Source organism: Alosa sapidissima, chromosome 18, assembly GCF_018492685.1.
Source record: "Alosa sapidissima isolate fAloSap1 chromosome 18, fAloSap1.pri, whole genome shotgun sequence".
NCBI classification, from domain to species: Eukaryota; Metazoa; Chordata; class Actinopteri; order Clupeiformes; family Clupeidae; genus Alosa; species Alosa sapidissima.
Genome location: NC_055974.1, coordinates 17,759,224 through 17,779,952, shown reverse-complemented (window position 1 = coordinate 17,779,952; position 20,729 = coordinate 17,759,224). Strand labels below are relative to the sequence as shown.

At 41.8% G+C, this 20,729-nt stretch overlaps 3 protein-coding genes across 3 annotated transcripts; all 3 read left to right on the top strand.

Annotated features, from left to right (window-relative positions):
* The first annotated feature begins 247 nt into the window (after window positions 1–247).
* Window positions 248–9,405, top strand: si:ch211-63p21.1. Its single transcript, XM_042069371.1, has 5 exons — window positions 248–325; window positions 767–841; window positions 2,716–2,786; window positions 3,015–3,202; window positions 6,367–9,405. Exons 2-5 carry the CDS (start codon window positions 831–833, stop codon window positions 6,586–6,588), a joined length of 492 nt encoding a protein of 163 aa, XP_041925305.1. The 5' UTR covers window positions 248–325; window positions 767–830; the 3' UTR covers window positions 6,589–9,405.
* A 1,300-nt stretch (window positions 9,406–10,705) lies between these two features.
* On the top strand, window positions 10,706–12,125 carry LOC121689456 (the record flags this gene model as incomplete). The annotated part of the gene is made up of 1 exon (XM_042069308.1): window positions 10,706–12,125. A coding segment is annotated over exon 1 (1,020 nt), but the record flags the coding sequence as incomplete, so codon positions are not given.
* A 99-nt stretch (window positions 12,126–12,224) lies between these two features.
* LOC121690229 (kelch-like protein 33) lies at window positions 12,225–19,564 on the top strand (the record flags this gene model as incomplete). The annotated part of the gene is made up of 4 exons (XM_042070660.1): window positions 12,225–12,408; window positions 14,728–15,676; window positions 15,998–16,168; window positions 17,073–19,564. Coding segments are annotated over 4 exons (1,827 nt in total), but the record flags the coding sequence as incomplete, so codon positions are not given.
* Between the last annotated feature and the right edge of the window lie 1,165 nt (window positions 19,565–20,729).

Genomic DNA, 20,729 nt, shown 5'->3' with positions numbered 1-20,729 from the left:
TCTGGAGAAAACTCAGACAATGACTGTGAGGTTGGTATGACTGATTTTGTCATGGTGAATTGTGTGTGTGTGTGTGTGTGTGTGTGTGTGTGTGTGTGTGTGTGTGTGTGTGTGTGTGTGTGTGTGTGTATGTGTGTTGCTGTGTATATAAGTGGATGTTGTGCCTTTGGAATTGTGATGGACTTAGACCCCCCCCCCCCCCCCCCTCTCTTACACACACACACACACACAGGATGTAATGGGAGCAACTTGTGGAGAGGCCAGTGCAGTGTGTCTATGCGAGAGGTTCTCTTGCACAACCTACTGTGAACAACATCCTCAAGCAGTGAGTAATTACCTTCAACTGTCCAGCAAAAACACACCGCCTCCACACGGTCATGACGTTAGCAGAGGTACACAACCATCTACTGAGAAAAGAAAGCACTGACTGAACATGTAATACTTGCCAGTCAATCACACAAAGCATTCAGTTATGCTGCGAAGATGGTGGGTTGTCTATATTATGTACTTCTGTGTTCCGATTAAGTTACAGTACAAACCCTGCACTGCTGCACTTATTGTGTGTACGTTATGTAACTTAATGATGTGATTACTTGGCTCAAGCAATGTTCTTCAAGTCAGCCCACCATCTTTCCTGTCATGTCATGATTTTTTCTGTCTATTTAATTCAGTGCATTTAACTCCCCCTTCTACTCTCTCTCTCTCTCTCTCTCTCTCTCTCTCTCTCTCTCTCTCTCTCTCTATCTTGTCACTTCTATTTGTACAGGATATACAAAAGTGTGAACAATGTGGGAAAAATCGCTTTATGCTTACCAGATACTCAGAGGGATATGGAACAGAGGTCAGTAATATACGCTTCCTTCAGTATCTCTCTCTCTCTCTCGCTACTCTTTATTTCATTGTTTAGTGTCAAGGTCTAGGTATGTATAAAAATGTAACAGTTAGCACTTTCAGACATACGTGTAAGACCGGAGGTTCTGCCGATGTTAAACGGTGGGGCCGTATATCTGAACGACATAACCGGTCATATGGAATTCCGAATTTACCCGGTGTTTATACTACTCCCCCCTAGTATTTCCTCCGGACATTATGTAAATGTGCTGTGTCTGAACGAGGAGTAGAACATGCGGTTAAAATTCACACCTAGTGAGAGGGTGTGTTGGTGACGTTTCTTTCGTGCGTCCATGTGGTTAGATCTGACTTAAATGCCAGTGTTATGATGGAGTGGCATAGTGCTTTCCAGAAAATCTCCGACCTGGAAAGATGCAGACATCACGGAGCTACTGTCCATGAGGGCATACAACATTTTGATAGAACACCTGAATGGAACGTTAGAGACACGCTAGCCTACAACTGCATGGCAAGGACAAACGAATTCAGAAGACTGAATCATCATAAGCAGAAGGCGCTGAAAAGGCAGTAGCCTACAGCGACGTCGTTGACGACAATAACAGGAGCATTTAATAAATTGTTAGCCAACACGGTTTTCTGTTCATTGATAGCCTTCATGACCTGCTGAGCTCGCTGATATTTGCTGAGCATATATGCCTAGAGAAAATGAAAACGAAGAAAACCCAACTTTGTTCCAAGCTCCTTACGTAAATGTGACACATGGGGAGAGGATGCGTTTGGAAAAAATAAACCATGAAAAAACGAACAACTTCACTGTTATTAATGTTAGTATTTTGTTTGTTGCTTCAAAACGTTGTATGATCTTGAAGTCTTGAGTTAGCCTACTGAATTGGCTGGTAGCCTACCATAAAGTTTGTGCATGCTCTCTCTCTCCAACGCAAACCAGATTTGGGGTTCTATAGCTAATTCTGGTACATAACGTTGAAAACAGATAAATGTGTTTATTTGAAGCACACATGCAAATACTGTAGGCTAGGTCAATTTCAAGTGTGCACTTACGTGACTAGCCTACTTCAAGTATTAGCCTATGCACAATAGATTTCTCTTCTTTAGCCTACATAATGCATAGGCTACATTTTGTAAACAAAAAGCAGCTGTGATGTGACAGGCAGCGGCCGCATATATTCTGCGTCATATCTCGCATCTTGTGAACTCTACAAGCCCCCACCCCTCACTCGACAACCACACGGAGATTCTGTAATGTGCGTGTATGTCGTTCACACATACGTCCGTATAAGGTCAGTATTAGGTCCGCAGGTTAGCATCATATCTGAATCATCCGAAGGGTAGGACCTCCGTTTGACAAACCTCCTTTGAGCTTTGTGTGTTTGTGAGAGAAGATGTGTGTGAGAGAGAGAGAGAGAGAGAGTGTGTGTGTGTGTGTGTGTGTGTGTGTGTGAGTGAGAGAGAGAGAGAGAGTGTGTGTGTTTGTGTGTATGTGAGACAGCGAGAGTGTGTGTGTGTGTGTATGTGAGAGAGAGAGAGTGTGTGTGTGTGTTTGTCTGGGTGTGTGTGAGAGAGTGTGTGTTTGTGTGTGTGTGAGAGAGAATGTTGGAGAGAAAGAGAGAGAGAAGATGTGTGTGTATGAAAGAAAGAGAAAGTGTGTGTGTGTGTGTGTCTCTGTGTGTGTGTGTGTGTGTGTGTGTGTGTGTTTGTGTTTGTGTGTGAGAGAGAGAGAGAGTGTGTGTGTCGTGTGTGTGTGTGTTTGTGTGTGTGTGAGAGAGAGAGAGTGTGTGTTTGTTGTGTGTGTGTGTGTGTTTGTGTGTGTGACAAGATTGTTAATTCCGGTGACTGCTGCTCTAGGAGGAGGTTGTCCAGTCAGATCCTCAGGGAGAAAGCGATGCTGACGCTGATATTGAGGACACAGATAGCAGGTGTGTGGCACAAACACACACAACAAAACCACACACACACACATATATATATATATATAAATATATATATATGCACACACACCTACTCTCTCTCTTTCTTTCTCTCTGACACACACACACACACACACACACACACTCAAACACACAAACAAATACACACACACATGCAGAAACCTTTATGATCTGGCTTTTACTTATTCTTACCTCTACTGTCTTTTGGTCCTCTTGGCTGCCATTGGCTCAGGCTGCAGGTGGCCGGTTCCTTGCAGCGAGTTAGCTCTCGGAAACGGAAGCGTCAGCGAATCACCAGGCAGGACACGACCGAGAGCGAGGATGATGGAGGGCAAACTCAGAGGACTCATCGTTGGAATCTCAGACTGAGTCCCCACCGCACTCACAACAAGACCATTCTGGAGGTAAACCATGTATACTGACTTGCTGTCTGTATATCTATTCTGTTTGTTTTCCTATGTGTCTTGCTGTATTACATTGGCGTGTGTCGTATTGTAAGCAACTGTGAGTGGTACTTGGCACATAAGATGACACAACCAAGGTGGCGGAGCGAACGTATCGTGATGCTCCGTGTCTCTCCAGATTTTGCAAATTAGTCGTAATATGTTTGTTTATCTCAAGTATTTTCGGTAACAGTTTAGCATACATATGTACCACCTGTCTATACTTGTATATCACATTGCACTTTTCTGCTTTTTTGCACTTCTGGTTAGATGCAAACTGCATTTCGCATCTCTGAGATTTAAAGAGTTAAATAGACTTTAATAGATAGTAGATAATAAAAAGCCCTACACTATAAACTATAACTGCACTCAATGTACAGATATACACTTAGGTGAAATGCCACATGCACAACACACATATGCAGTGATTTGGATCCACTCAAAAATTGTAAAGGATTTCTCATTTGCTAAGGATACATTGTTCCACCAAGCTGTATGATCTTGCTACAGACAGACAAATAGACAATCCACACTGACAACATAACCTCCTTGGCGGATATGGAAATGTGCATGGACCACACATTTAAGGATGCAGATGAAACTGCTGTGTTGTTGTCCATAACTACTTGACCTAGGAGTTTGGCTCTGGAAGGACCATCATGCACTTTCATTTATGTCATTAGCACATAAATTGTGTCTTTTTAATATACTGTACAAAACTTAATGTAAATAGCATGTGTGTGTTTGTTTATATGTGTGTGTGTGTGTTTGTGTGTGTGTAGTAGTAGTATTAGAGAGAGCAAGAGATGGAGAAAGAGAAAAAAGAGAGATATGAACCCAGTACAAACACATCAGAGGTGTGCATCCTTAGCCTCGTGAGCCATATTCTTGACTATGTTTATTTGCATTTGCTCAAAGATTTCATAAGTATAAGCCCTATTCGCTCCCCATGTTTATGTATTCCAACAGTCTGCTTTGGGGGCAGGGACGTAGCAAATTCAAAGATCATGCCTGTGTAACGTAATGTCTCTCAGCCAGGGGCGGACTGGGACCAAAAATCGGCCCTGGCATATTTGGCCCAAGCGGCCCTCAAATCGGTCGGGCACACCTAATTAAATACAAAATCTTTGCATTACCCTTAAATATGCATATATTTTCAACTGTCATGGAGCATTGAAAGTGATGTAGGCCTCATTGGTTATCTCTCTGACTGATCAGAGGTATGGAGCATATTATCTCCATATTCAAGTAGGCTAACAAGCAATTATTAAAGAAGAGTTTCTGCTTGAATTCAAAGTATCATTTCAAATTATTCAATGGGCTACAATTGACAGCAGCACCAAAAATTACTGAAGCCTATGTGTAAAGAGTTAAATTACCCAGATTGTCTTAGACATTAATGTAATTTATACCAGTTATCACTGTAGGACAACTGAAACAACACAAAATAAACAGGGCTGTTGCTGTAAATATTTTATTCCTGTAGGCTATACTACCTAGCCTGGCGGGCCATCCTATATCATTGAAATGTATAGTCTGGAATCGAACCATTTACCTCGCTTAATCCAAGGGGCGGGCAGAGAATTGTCTTTCAAACTGCCTAGGCATGCAATAGGCCAGCGCTACGACCATATCCGTATCCGGTTGGCAAAACGGCAAATACATCCTTCTTCGAAAGGAATTACTTAAGTGCATTGTGTTGCTCAACTTTCAAAGAAAAGCACAAGTCCAACTCCTCCAAAGTTGACGCCAACGCCGATTCAAACAACCGCTCTTCGTTAGCCATAGCCACCTTCCTTGTTGTTCACCGTCACAGGACTGTCGTTATCCTGTTAAGCCCGCCTTAAGACTCTCTAACAAAATAGAGCACTGTGATTGGATGAAGTCCACGGCGTCAGCCAATAGAAATCCCTATGGTTTGATACTAGACGTACAGGCTGAGCAAATTAATTTGCCGCTGCTAGGGTGCATCTAGATTTCTAGGCTATATACTACCTACATTGCTGGTACATTTTGGAACAGTACAGCTACATGAACTAATTATCTTTAGTGTCTTCCAGTAGCCTATTGTATAGGTTATATATACTGTAGCTTAGTTGGCTTGTGCATGACGTGACGTTTTGTAAACTACATTTCCGTCAGTCTACAGTCTTTTAGCCCTTCTTCTACAGTCTTTTAGCCCTCCATGATAACCCTTCCAAGATAGAACCCTTCTCTACTTTGAGAGACCAACCACCACTCATGCCATCGATGTTGAATTTTGGGCGTCTGACCAACCATCTATCTGACCAACAATTAACGTCGATTTGACACTATTTTGCTGTCCGGGTTTGCAAATCATTCATTTAGACAATATAAGTTGCGCTATTTGTTAATATAATCACAGCACGGCCTTACTATGTTATCATTAGGCTACCATATCATTACATTATCGCAATTAATAAGTCATCATAATCATCATAGTCAGCATGGCATGTCACAGCCTACCTGTTCCACCATTGAGTTCTTATCATGTAGCCTCAACTAGGCTCACACTCTCCACCTGCTCACTGTCCCTTGCTCTGTATGCTTGCTTACATCCTCGTTCAAACTCAACAAACTTCAACATGTTGCTGACATATGCTGACAACTTCGATTAACTTTTGATGCGCTCACAGAATCCTGGCTGAGCCAAAATGGGAGGGGTGTGGCCTGACTTGAGCTGTTATTGGATCGGTCCAGTGTCAATATTGAAATGTAACCAATGGGCTGTTGATTGTCCTTCCTTTGGGCCGATTGTTGGCCAAAATTATTAAATTATATATATAGCCTATTCTACACAAGAAATCCTAATAGAGCTCATCTGTGGCAGTCTCAGTACTGAAGCGAAACAAAACTGAGTGGAAGTACTGTACGTAGACGGCAGAAGCCAGGCTAGTGCATCCTGGCCCCAGAAGGTAGAAGTCCTGCCATGTATTCCTTCTACTGGTACAGTACTAGTTCATTGAGTGGTTGGAACAAACCTTCTGAAGTCGGGATGCCCAACTTGGAATGACATGATCTGAGATGTGGGAGATCTAATCCTCCTTTCTTCCGCCCCCCCGCCCCCCCCACACACACACCCCCACACACACACACACACACAGGAGAGTGTCTCCCAGGTGCGGCCCCTCGTCCTCTGCCACTGCACCGCTGGTGAGGGCCAGACCACGCAGGTGGACGCGCCCAAGGGCCCCAGGAAGTGGTGCCTGACCCAGTGGCCCTCGTCTTTCTCCAGCCCAGTCCTCCTCTTCCTAATCTTCCTCCCTCTCGCGCTGAGCTTCATCATCGTGATCGTCTCCTTCCTGCTGCCTCTGACCAACACTTGATCAACAGATCCTCCTCTCGCGGTTTGTTTGCGTCATGTTGTGTGGGGTCCATGAAAGCCTTGTGTTGTGTGTCGCCTAGAGATCTGATAGTTGGGTTCCACAATTGTGTCCCTTTAGCCATAATTAAAGTAATAAAGTTGACCTTTGAACCTTTAAAATAAATGTTTATACCACTAACTACTGTGCCGAACAGCATATGTGCTTGTACTGTAAATTATGTCACTATTTAAATGGTTGCACTTATTGCTTAATTTAATTGAAATATTTTGAAGAGCATATAATTATTTTATGTACTTGGTTAAAACATAGAGATGTCTATTTTTATAGTGCCAGTTCTTGGTTGCAGTTATAATGTATTAGATTTCATGAAATCCAGCAAACCCTTAAATGATCAAATATGTAAGGGATAATGCATATTCATTATCTCACATGCCAAACAGATATTTTTGCAAAATCTCACTTTAAAATAGTTTTGTTTGCTGTTTTATGGCTTTCACTGTAAGAAAAAGAACAAATGTATCAAATCTTTACTTGCTAACTAGTTGTAACAATTTTTTTATAAGTGAACACACTTGCAGAATTATATGAGAAATGTGAATCAGAAGTACAAAACCCCTTGCCAAATATCAGTGTTGTCATTACCAACAAATATTAGATCTCCAGATATTTTGATGGCACATTCATTTCAATGGAATGTTCTGCAGCATTCTCTGGTGCTGAATAATAAAAGGTACTATGTCAGAGGCTTTAATGAATCTGTTGATTTGATCTAATGTTAGGGATTATGTCCATGTGCACAAACTTACAAAATGTGTAAATAAGAACTATCTTATTAATTTATGCCTCTCATAATTATTTACTTTTGTGGCTCTCCTCCTTACTCCTATTTCTTCTCTTCATTGTTTCTTCCACTCTGACTTCTTTCTTTCTCAGTTCTAAACCTTCCATTGTTGCACAAACAAGTAACATTGTTATTTTTCTCTATAATCACTCTACCTCTCACTCTTTCTTTCTCTCTCTCTCTTTCTCTTTTGTGGTGAGTGGGAGAGTGAGGGTCAGTGAGAAGGTCACTTGTGGGAGAAAAAAGAAATTGTATGTGACATAACTATGCAATCTGCAGTCAATCTGTGTGAGTCTCAGACTGAACTGAAGTACACCCTAGAGAAAGTTCAAGCACAATCACAGAACAGTGAACATTTAAGTGAAAATGTGTTTACAAAGCAAGCAACTGGCAGACTCTTAGTATAGCCTGTGGTGAACATAAAGGACTAACACTAACCAACCAAGCACAAGTGGTATTGTCAGAGGGTGACATACTTTGCAATATAGCATCCTTTTGCTTGACTCTGTTGTGTACTCATTGGGATTGTGTATATCTGTCTGATCTTGTTGATGCACTGTGTTTCAAATAAGCCAAACAAAAAAACAAGCCATGGTATCTCCTCTTAGCACTAACATGTATTTACTGCGGTAATACATTTAGAACCTTTCTTCCCTACCTCAGTAGATAGGGACTGCCCACGATTGTAGTGGCAGTCATAATAAATAGCATTTATGTGTCAATGATGTGTGACTTCTCATGTAGAGCAAGTCATTCTGATGTATCTCTTCAGCCTCTGGTCCCTTGATCTCTGGATCCTCGATGCCCTATTTAATGCCAGACATGTATTTAACCAAGGTGTAGACATTAGGTCCTTAGCAACCAAACACTTCTTGAACTTTTACTTAGGCAGATTTTGCTGTTTCATTGCATGGATAAAGGAAACAGTCAGGCCTTTTCTTTTAGACCTTTAGTTTTGGTCTTTAAAACTGTTCTGTGAGACATGTTGCTGGTAAACTGTTGGCCTAGCACTTATCTATGTTTGAAAAAGATTTCCCATGGCTTAATCTGAAATGTTAAAATGAATCAATGTTGATAAACCAAAGTTATCCCCAAGAATGCATTTAATGTTTTGTCTATTTAACAAAGCTATTTGACAACACGCTCTATTTGTCTTCTTATAAGGACGTTCCCTTGAAAATATGATGTCTTTTTGTATGTCATGCCTGTAAGGGTTGGATAAGAGTGAGAAAGACTGAAAGGTTGATGATTGAAAGCTTAATACCACAGTATGAATGCAGTATTTTAATATGCTCTTTCTACACCTATAATCCAGTGGCTCTCTCATAAATGTTGACATGGAATGTTAAACAAAAATACTAAAACTAAGCCTTTGTGACCGCTTAAAATAATATGCCACAGCAAGTTGATGATGCCAGTCCTCTTAATGTCTAAACTGAGAGAAAGAAAAGACTTCTCAGTTTAACATCTGTGCCACAGATATACTCAAAGTTGCTTTGTCGTACTTAGCGGAGTTACAGTATTATAATTTGGGAATAACAGTTATTATAAGGATTTTGCTACCCTACATTTCGGTAGCTATTATATTAGTTATTTCCTAAACTTAAAGTGAGTTGGCACAACATTTCTCACACATATTTGCAGGTGAGCAGATATTTTTTATGGAGTATGATCAAGCCCTTTTATTAGAACGACACAAGATGCGTAAGACTACATGTTAATGAGCAACCTAGTCCTTAGAGATAATAAAAAATGCTTGCCTTTGAAGCAAGATTTAGATGAAGCATTTTTAAAATTGTGCAAATAGAGTAGAAGAGTATAAACCACAAATAACAGAGGTGGCACCGTAGACTTACACTCTTGGGTGCTTTCAACTGTGCAACCACCTGCTATCCAGAGCCTCAGTTTTGTTGATCTGTTGTAATAACCATCATGTGTAAATGTCAGATAAACAAGGTTTGGGTCCCCCCCCCCCCCCCCCCCCCCAAAAAAAAAAAACATGTGTTCCTTTTTTGTTTTTGAATTTTAGCAGACAAATTGGCAATGTACATGTCTTGAAAATAAATCCAACAGAAATGAAGGGAATGTTTCAATTTCATTACAAAACACAATTGGACAGTTATAAGGCTTAACTCTTTTCTTGATTTAAATAGTCTGTGTGTATGTATGTGTAGGAGATGAGTTTCTGTGTGTATATATGCATATGCACATATTTATTTATTTGTTCATTTATTTGTTCTGTATATACTGTATATTGGTGTTTATTGATTTTCTTGGTCCAAGTTGGAATAAAACCAAAAGCACACCCATATAGTGTAGTTTGCTCTCTTTCCCATCAGCTCCCCCTCACTGAATCATAAATAGGGGCATGGAGAGATGGTAGGGTACTTCAGAGATCAGGCTTGATGATATCATGCTGCAGGAAAGCTATTGTGCAAGTAGTGTACTGCGTCAGCTAGAGAAGCAAAACAGAATGAATATTGTTACATGTGCATAGACACTTGAGGGATGCTGCACTGTAAGGGACCTTGAGCTGAATGGAAATTTATTTTTTATTTTAGAAATGGGACAAAAGCATTCAAGCACACAGGAAAATACCTACCTGTTGAGGGCTTTATGCAGCTTTTTCAGAGATAGCTTGGATAATGAGAGGAACAGCCAAAAAGAGACATGCATGACAGAGTGGGGAGAGAGAGAGAGAGAGAGAAAGAGAGAGAGTCTGTTTGATAGAGGGTTAGTAGGGAGGTTAAATTAAAGTGAGTTAAATTAAATGAGTGAAGTTTAAAGTTAAATGAGTGAAGTTTAACCAGAGAGGAACTGCTACAAACTACAGAAAAGAGAGAAGAATAGCACCGGTGACTATGACTATCATGCTGATGCAGGTCATTTATTTTGTGAGTCATAAACACCTTTAGTTTTTTGTTTTGTTTGTTTGCTTCTTTCAGGACACCTTCATTTATTTTGTGAGTCATAAACACTTTTAGTTTTTTGTTTTGTTTGTTTGCTTCTTTCAGGACACCTTCATTTGTCTGGTATAGAAGAGTGTTTACTTTTATTTCAACTCGCAAGCACATCAGGCCTACGTAAATGAATTACACAAAAACATACATTGACATAAGCTTTTCAGTAGATGCTGATACATGTATATATTACATTATATAACATTATATTATATATTTATATTATATGAAGTATCAACATAGCCTTACAACAGTAAGACATTAATGGTTATACATAAATCTGTCAAATTTTCACAGCAACCATACCTTGTTTAGATTGGCCACAAAAGGAAAATTATATTCCAGAATAACACTACAAATCTTCTGTTTTTTGTCCACTATGTGAAAAACCAGCCCGTAACATGTGCTCTGCTCCTCACTGGCTTCAGTCACTGCGTGACCCACATAACTGTCTGGTCTGGACATGGATCCTTTTGGAATGCTCAGCGATACCATGAGTTTTATAAATAGTATCGAGTTTGAAAAAAAAATGCCTCAGTCATCAAAATCTAAGTAAAACCTCAGGAGCAGCACATGGGAAAGGTTGGCAGACCCAAACAACATCACAAACACTTACTTCTCAAAGCGGTGCAACACTGTGCTCCATAGAAAGGGCCATTTGTGGGGGGAGAAAAACTCTGAGGACAGTGCATTTCTGAACGTGACCAACTGAAGACATGGCACTGGCTCTACCGTGCAGTCTGAATGACTGGGGCAATCCATTGTGGGATCAGAGGGAGCAGAGTAGAGACACCAGGAGGGTGAGTGAGACTAGTGAGAGCAGCGAGGAGGGGTGGGCACAAAGAGACCACGAGGGACTAAGTGAGGAGACAGAGGAGGACATGGATCGAGATGGACTCGTGGACTCTTATAATGAAGATGCCAATGATGACGACGACAATGATGATGATCATCATGGCGATGGGGGAGGTCTGAATTCCGAGGGAGGTCTGAATTCCGAGGAAGGTCGGAATTCCGAGGGAGGTCTATATGAGAAGACCAGCCCAATTGAAACACTTAATCCTGTGGACGAGGCAAGTTGTGTGTTTGTTGATGAGACTGTTGACGAGATAACAATTATTGATGCGATAACTGTGTGTGAGGACAATGGAGAGCTTGCTGTGCCTAAGGGAGAGAAGAAAGGAGAGCTTAACACAGAAGGCAGTGACGCAGGAGAGAAGAAAGCTGATGATGAGGGTGAGGAGGACAATGAAGAGGCATGTGATGACTGGGAAGATGAAGTGTACGAAGAAGACGAGGATGATGAAGAAGAAACCACATTGTACCACCATTCCACTTACCCAACCGAAGTGTTTCAGAATCTGGAGGATTTCAGGCACTCCTCCTTGCTCATTGACCTGACTCTGAGCACTCAGGATGGGCATACTGTCCAGGCCCACTCCCCAGTCGTAGCCGCCGTGAGCTCCCTAATCCAGCAGAAGCTGAGAATGCAGTCGGAATGGAGCCACTCAGACATTCACGTGTGTTTAGGCCCCGAGGTGACCCATTTCGGTCTTGCAGCCGTGCTAGACTTTGCCTACACAGGAAGCATGCCAACTCTTTGCAAAGACACAATGGGATATATACAGACTGCAGCCCTTGCTATGGGGGCACAAAGAGTTTTGGACCTCTGCAAACTGAAAGAAGAGGAAGAGGAGAAGAAGAAGAGGAAGGAGGAGGAGGAAGAGAAGAAGAAGAAGAAGAAGGAGGAGGAAGATGAGAAGAATGAGGGAGAGGATAATAACGAGGAAGATGAGGAGAGGGAGGAGGAAGAGGATGAGAAGGAGGGAAAGGAAAATGAGGAGGACGAGGAGAACAAGGACAAGAAGATAAAAGAGAATGAAAAGGAAGGGGAGGAGGAGACATATAGCCTATCTGCTTCAGAAGAGCTGGAGATTACTTTGCAGTCCATTAGAGATCTGTGGGTGGAGAAAGTTGGCTGTGATATTGTGCTGCAGGCAGATGGGCAACCATTTCATGGTAAGTCAACAAAAAATAACAAATGGTCGCACTCCAAAAATCTTTTCTTGCTTTTAATCCATTTTAGCACAGGGGTTAATTGACAAACGTTTCGGCCTGATGGCCTTCGTCAGTGTGTTAAAGGTATGGTAAGTCAACAAACGTATCCCTATAGTTGATGATGATAATGTTTAACATGTAAAAAGGCATTGCAGGGTTGTGTCCAAAACTGCTGAGCTTCTGGACGGCTTTGGCAGACTTGCATTTCAAACAAAGAAAACAAAACCTTTAACGGTGGCTAGCCAAAATAGCCTCATCTCATCATCTAATACTTATACTGTAGTTCATTAATTGTCAGTTGTATGCTGCAAAAGCTGTCATATTCCTAGGCTGACAAGAGCATTAATGTAATTGGTGAATAATCTGAGTGGCTAGTGGGAAAAAAAGGAATTGTATCCTCCCTTACTCATTAGATACATACAAAACATATAGTGAAAAAAATATGTAGTCATGCATTGATGTTACTTTACATGTTTTACATGATGTCATGCAAGTATTTGTACAGCAGTCTATAGTATAGCTTGCCTGACGTTGTCATACTCAAATTCTAGTCAGAATATGAGTCTGATACTGCTCCATTGCAACGTAATTATGGGGCGTGTTTCAACCGATACGGGGGGAATGCCTCTGCACTCAATTGGATAGACCTAACCAATCAGAGCAACGAAATACCGTGAGATGTAGGAAGAACACACAAACCATCCTTCTTCTCCACAAATGCCTTTTGTGGAGGCATTTATGGAGAAGAAGGATGTTTTCTGTTTTCTGTTTTTTGTAAAAGTTATTGTGCCGTTATTATCTTCTACAACACCCGTTAGCGAAATCAGAGATACATAGCAGAAACTGATATTTCCCCTCCGTTTTTAAAAATGATTCAGTTGAACACCGATATGCTACAAACATGTTATAAACAGCTGGGGAAGGCTGTCGCAAATCCTTCGAATAGGTGGTCAATCAGAGATTTCAAACGAGCGAGGAAACAACATGTCACAATGCAACACGCTGTTTTCCCTTGATGAAAGTGAAACCATGAGTTTTCCCACATCTCAACTTTGGCCAAAGTTTTCAGAAATAATAGTTTTCAGTGATAAAACCTCATTGAAATAATATGCATTTTTCCATATGGGGTCTTAGAAGCCATCTGTCTCCTTCTAGCCACAGCGTCTTTGTTGCAAACAAAATCAAGCTAAGAGTGCTCAGATGACGTGATAGACGAGGCTGTTGCTAACCTGTCCATCATCGTAAAGCCCGATTTGATTGGTCCGAACAGCTCTGGTTCGAGCATAGTTGCTCCACATCGGAGCAATGCCAGACCGAACTTACTGACCTGAAATGTTGTGGGAGGGGCTAAGTTCGGCTGGCACCCAGGCTATAGCATAGCAGTTCTTTTCCATTTGGATTTTTGCTGGAGATTCAAATGGAATGCTGCCATTCAATTTGTCTTTTTGCCACTCGGTGATAGTAATTAAAGTGATTTGTTTGATATGTGTGTAGTTAACATTCCATCTTCAGAACTTGCTGCCATGAAAAGTAAATTACACATTCACAATCAGACATGTGTTGTGGTTTGGCAGTTATCCTTTTTGCAAGGATAAATCAGAAATAAGAATAGTAGGCTAACTAGCATGCAAGCTGTTGAAGCCAGTAGGCATAACATTAGTTAACCCAGTGCCAAACTGCTACTTGAAAATAATACTTAGCTTAAGAACATGAGCTGAGGAATAAAACTGCCATGAGACTGGGTTGGGAATAGACAACTTTTCACTATCAGAAATGTATTGTCATCCTTTGTAGGCTTACTCTATGCACATTGTTCACCGGCAAACTTCACCTACGAGCACTAGTTGTGGGAGAGGTTCAATGTTCCTACCCGCTACAAAACTTTCTTAGTCCTATTCATAGGTCCTATTACAAGCAATAAGGCTGCTCAGAGAGTGGCAGAAGTGCTGTTCACCCTATTAAGAGTGTCTGTGCCATCAAATTGATTTTGGAAACGTTATTTTACAGTAAAACAACAAAAAACTCTTTAGAGTGGCTTTAACTGGATGACTTGAACTCGCTAATTTACAGTATCTTGTAGTGGCGGTGTGATATCAAGGAGGCTAAAACCCATTGTGGCTAATGTCTGTTAGCATATTTCCTAGGTGTTGAAAAGGGATTTTACTCTTGGCACAGCTACTGGATACACTGGCTACCATTACACTCCATGCTATGTAAATCTAAAACAATGCCTTACTCCTTATTCTAAGGTGTACTTACTTTTACAATATCTCCTTCTAGCTCACCGAGTGGTCCTCGCTGCCAGCAGTGACTACTTCCATGGCATGTTCACCAGTGGTATGAAGGAGACACGGCAGTGGGGCGTGACACTCCACTCCCTGGGCGACGAAGAGCTGGATGCTTTCCTCCTTTGCTTCTACAGTGGATCTCTGGTCCTCAGCTGGGGGTGGGTGTTTGAGCTCATTTGTGCTGCCTTTCAGTTCCAAGTCAAGCCTGTACTTTCCCTTTGCCTTGACTTCCTCCATCAGGAAATAGATGCACACTCCTGCCTTGATGTGGCCTCATTTGCCGAAGCCTACGGAATGTGGGACTTACTTCAGTTTGCTGATGACTTTGTCGTCAGGCACTTTAAAGATGTGTCCACAACCCCCAAATTCCAGGACCTGTCCAGTTACAAGCTGCTTAGATACATGAAGAGTAATGCTCTGTGTGTGCCCTCTGAGATTGTTGTCTTGCGGGCAGTCATGTATTGGGCTGGTGCCAACCCTATACAGAGAGCGGATTTGGCCAGGGAGTTCATTGATGCGATCAAGTTTCCTCTTTTGATCTATGAGGAACTTGAGGAATTCAATGAAGCAGAAGCTATTCCCAGGTGGCCCCAACAAAGCATGAGAAACCTGTATCATGCCATGTTTGAAGAATTCTTTTATCAAGAGGTGGATAAAAAACCTAAATTCAGGGACTACTTGCCTAAGGGCAATTTGGTACTGGTGGGAGGGGAAGGAATCACACATGACATGGGCAACCGCAAACCCAGCGGAGATCTGTGGTTCAGCAATGCCCTCCGCAACCACACAGGCACCATCAAAGAGGTGAAGTGGAAGTTTCTAGGAGAGATGCCGGAGACAACAAGATTCTGTCATGAAGTCGCTGTTTTGGAAGACAAGCTGTATGTGTGTGGTGGCCGTGATTTCTATGGCCAAATCGACATTTTGAAATCCATGTTCAGGTGGGTTAATCAGGCAAATTAGTCCTTATTTATACCACTATGTCAATAGTATTAAAGTAACACAAAGCTACACAACCAAGATTCAATATTTACCACTTGGAGTATATTTTGAACATACATGGTGCACCTTTTGCATAATTGTTATTTTTTAATTTATGTAGATGTTACATTAACGATCCTAATGCGAAGTGTAGTACTATAGTGTTGTATGTTCTTTTTAAGTATTGCACTGTATGTACTGTATATTTGAGAATAAGACGAAATACCAATCTGTGATCTGTTGAACACATTGATGTGAATTGCACTTTGTACTCTCCTCAGGTATGACCCTTTTGATAACACCTGGAAAAGACTTGCGGACATGCAGGTGGGCAGGTGTCAATTCTCTATGGTGGTGTTCGAGAGAATGATTTACGTCATGGGAGGTGAAAGAGCATCAAACTTCAATGTGGACAGTGTGGAACGATACTGCCCTAACACAGACTCCTGGAGGTAAATGGGTGCATAATATACAGTACTATGGATCCGTTTGACATAAGGGGGGGGGGGGGGAGGGGGGGCATGCTAACAGCACCATTGAGTAAATGTGGGAAATCGCTAGCAGTTACACTTTACACATTTGTTTTAAATTCATCTATTTCGGGCAGAACTGTGCGTGCACAAGGCTTCACAACATCAACCATGCTCGAGTGGCGAGCTCAAAACACATAATTAGCACGATGTTACTAAAATATCTATTTGGCACAAGTTAATAGCTACACCATAGTTACTGGTGTAAGAAATGCAATGAAATTGTGTTTGCAAAGATGTAAAGTGCATATTGGACATTGGGGAGGGATCATTGAGGGATTGGGGAGGTGGGTTGTGGCTTAGGCTGTGTAGAGATTGTGTGTGAGTGTTGGAGGTGATGGGTGTTGTGGGGGCAATAAAGACAGAAAACTATTAACTTGTGCCAAATAGATATTTTAGTAACAATTTACAAATATTAACAAAGGGTTAGTTAATGACTAGTTTGCTATTTATTATGGCACCTTATTATAAAGTGTTACCAAACATCCTTGTGAGGAAATAATTTTATCTTACACGGGACTTTTGACATGATTATAGCACCATAAATAACCATTTTGACGCTTGAGGGAATGATTTAAGTCATGGGGGGTGAGAGAGCATTAAACATCAGTGTGGACAGTGTGGAACGATACTGTCCCAAAACAAAATTCTGGAGGTTATTGGGTGCATAATATATGTGGAGAAATAACCATTTTGACATAATGTCAAAAATGCCTTTATTCTGTTTTCATGATGACCAGCCAGAGACAGGTCGTCTCCTACAATGCCACTTTGTACCTGGTGCTGTATTGATAACAAAGTGAAAACTCTTTTTTGATCTTCATAGTTTTGTCCGCCCTTTGGACCAGCCCATGAGTAGCCATGCTGCCTCGGTGTGGAGAGGAGATATCTACGTCTCGGGGGGCTACAACTGTGAGTACCAGTGTTTGGTGTCCATGTTCCGCTACCATCCTGAGAGAGGAACCACCTACCTGGCCGACATGCCCCACAGTCGGGCTCAGCACCGGATGGAGTGTGTGGGTGGTTACTTGTATACCATTGGTGGAGTGTGCAGTGCCAAGAGCGGCGGCTACATCGACGACCTGTCGTGCCAGGTCTACAGTCCGGAGTCGGACTTCTGGTGCAGTATCCCCCCTTTGCCTTTGCCGCATGTTGGGGCAGCCTCAGCCGTTCTGGAGGACAAGGTCTACATCCTAGGGGGGTATTGCCAGGCGGACTACGGCGAGTGTAATTTCATTCATCGCTATGATCCTGACACCGAGTGTTGGGAGTACATGGGTGAGATGCCGGGTCCTATAAGTGACATCCGTGCCTGCCGACTTCACCTACCCGACCACTTCAGGAAATAAAGAAGACTGGAATGTGTGTGTGAGTGTGTACAGTATGTGTGTGTGTGTGTGTGTGTGTGTGTGTGTGTGTGTGTGTGTGTGTGTGTGTGTGTGTGTTTGTGTGTGTGTGTGTGTGAGAGAGTGTGTACAGTATGTGTTTGGTATGTGTGTGGTGATTCTTCTGAAGTGTTCACAGACTTCTTGCCAGCTAACTCTGATTCTCTGAACTCTGATTATGAGACTTTGTCACAAGAATGCAAGCAGGTTCTTATCTGAGGATGGAGAAACAGGAAGTGTTATTTCACTAGTACACACTCACATATAAATGAGAAAAGTGTTTTTGTCAGCTGTCTGTTAGATAATAACTAGTCACTGTCTTACAGTATGTCTTTACATTCATTGTTGAAAAATTCATTGTTGGGGTAGTGTCATTATCACTGCTTGAAACCAACTATTTTTGACTGTCTTGAGCCAGGTTAGTTTTAGTGATGATGTGTTGCTCTAATGGTAATCCTGCTCAGCATGAGAGGACCCACAGGTTCAGACATTTGGTTTGTGTGCTTGGCTGAGAAGCCACTGAGGGATTACAATGAAGTCAGAATCCCTCTAAGTCAGAATCCCTCCCAGGTGTAACAATATTCATGCGCCTAAGTGTTGGTTTTGAGTAGCCGGGGCCCCCGGGTCCCAGTAAGCAGAGCCGTTCATTACTGGGTCAGGCTGCGGCTGGAAAAGTGCCGTACCTTCCCTGACACTACACTGCATGTGCGTGCAGAACCTGCTGCTAAATCACTAGACGACCAGAGTATTTATTTTTTTGTTGGAGTTACATACATTTGCACAAACAAAAACAACTTTTTGAGCGGCAAGCTTCTCACGTACATTAAACTGCACTACTACACATACAGTTTTGCATGGGAAATCTGTGACACTAAACTGCACGTAGAAACTTGCATGGGGAATTTGTGACTAAACTGCACGTATACCCACGTCTTGAACTTAAATTTGGTAAATTTTACTGTTCCATTGTATGAGTGAAAGAACAGTATAGGGCTTTTTCCTTTCAATTTAATTTTTGGTCTTTAAATGTGTTCTGTCCGACATGTTACTGGTAAACTGGCCTAGCATAAGCACTTATCGTTGGAGAAATATTTTCTGGATTGATTGATTATTTTAAGGGGGAAAAAGAATCAATGTTGATAAACCAACGTTATCCCCAAGAATCTGTTCAACATTTTGTCTGTTCAACAAAGCTTTTGGACAGCACTCTCTACTTGTCTTCTTTTAAGGACGTTCCCTTGCAAATATTATGTCTGCTTGAATATGATGTCCATAGGGTGTGGATAAGACTGACAGACTGAATGGTTGATTACAATGGACTGAATGAAAGCGAATACTACCGCAGTAGCAGTGCTTCGCCTGAATGAGAACATAGTTCCAAGTATGTGCTTAGAAAGTCGCTGTGTCTCATTTTACATTGGTATTTGTAGCTTACATGTTGTAACTATACAAGTCACAACATGTAAATAGAAAAATGTTGGTGTTCTTTTGTCACTTTTGGGAGCTATAAGCTAGTTGATTCTGACCACCTCAATTAACTAATGCTAAGCTAGGCTAATGGTAGGTGTTTCAAAGACAAGAGGAGATGCACAGAGACAAGAATGGTATATCATCTTATCTAACTCTGGGGGAGACGGGAGCTAATTTTCCAATTTAGCGGATATTTTAATGGACAAAGAGGCAATGCACATACCTTGAAAATAAAATCAGCTGTATTGAACAAAATATTTCCAAAATATTGGACAGTTATCATGTTTAACCCTTTACTTTGTTTTAATTGTATATGCATGTAAGATATTAGTTTCTGTGGATGAATGTCTGTGGGTGTGTGCATATGTGCACATATTTGATCATTTTCTCAGTTCGCTTCTGTATATACTGTATATTGCTATGTGTTGATTGATTGTCTTCGTCCATATTGGAATAAAATCAAAAGTACACTCATCTAGTGTATTTACTAATTTACATTTATTTATTGCTTTTTCCCATCAGCTCCCCCTCACTTAATCATAAATAGGGGCATGGAGAGATGGTAGTCCTTATATGGTACTTCAGAGATCAGGCTTGATGATATCACGCTGCAGGAAAGCTATTGCACAAGTAGTGTACTGCGTCAGCTAGAGAAACAAAACAGAATGAATATTGTTAAATGTGCATAGACACTTGAGGGATGCTCCACTGTAAGGGACCTTGAGCTGAATGGAAATGCCATTTAAACAAAAAAAAAATGGGACAAAAGCATTCAAGCGCACAGAGAGTTACCTACCATATTGAGAACTTAATGGTATAAGTATAAGTATATATATTTTGATCCCGTGAGGGAAATTTGGTCTCATTTATCCCAATCCGTGAATTAGTGAAACACACTCAGCACACAGTGAGTACACACTAATCCCAGTGCAGTGAGCTGCCTGCAACAACAGCGCCGCTCGGGGAGCAGTGAGGGGTTAGGTGCCTTGCTCAAGGGCACTTCAGTTGTGCCTACTGGTCGGGGTTCGAACCAGCAACCCTCCGGTTACAAGTCCAAAGCGCTAAGCAGTAGGCCTTATTATCGTTTGCAAAATCATTTTGATGGACATAAACTCTTGATAGGGAGAACAGCACTTCTGTCACACATCCACAACATGTGTCTGCAGGGACCCTATCCACACTACCACCAACATGGGTCTGCAGGGACCCTATCCACACTACCACCAACATGGGTCTGCAGGGACCCTATCCACACTACCACCAACATGGGTCTGCAGGGACCCTATCCACACTACCACCAACATGGGTCTGCAGGGACCCTATCCACACTACCACCAACATTGCAGGGACCCTATCCACACTACCACCAACATGGGTCTGCAGGGACCCTATCCACACTACCACCAACATGGGTCTGCAGGGACCCTATCCACACTACCACCAACATGGGTCTGCAGGGACCCTATCCACACTACCACCAACATTGCAGGGACCCTATCCACACTACCACCAACATGGGTCTGCAGGGACCCTATCCACACTACCACCAACATTGCAGGGACCCTATCCACACTACCACCAACATGTAAGGCTTTTTGGAACCTTGTCAGTGCCAGTGGTTTGAAAAT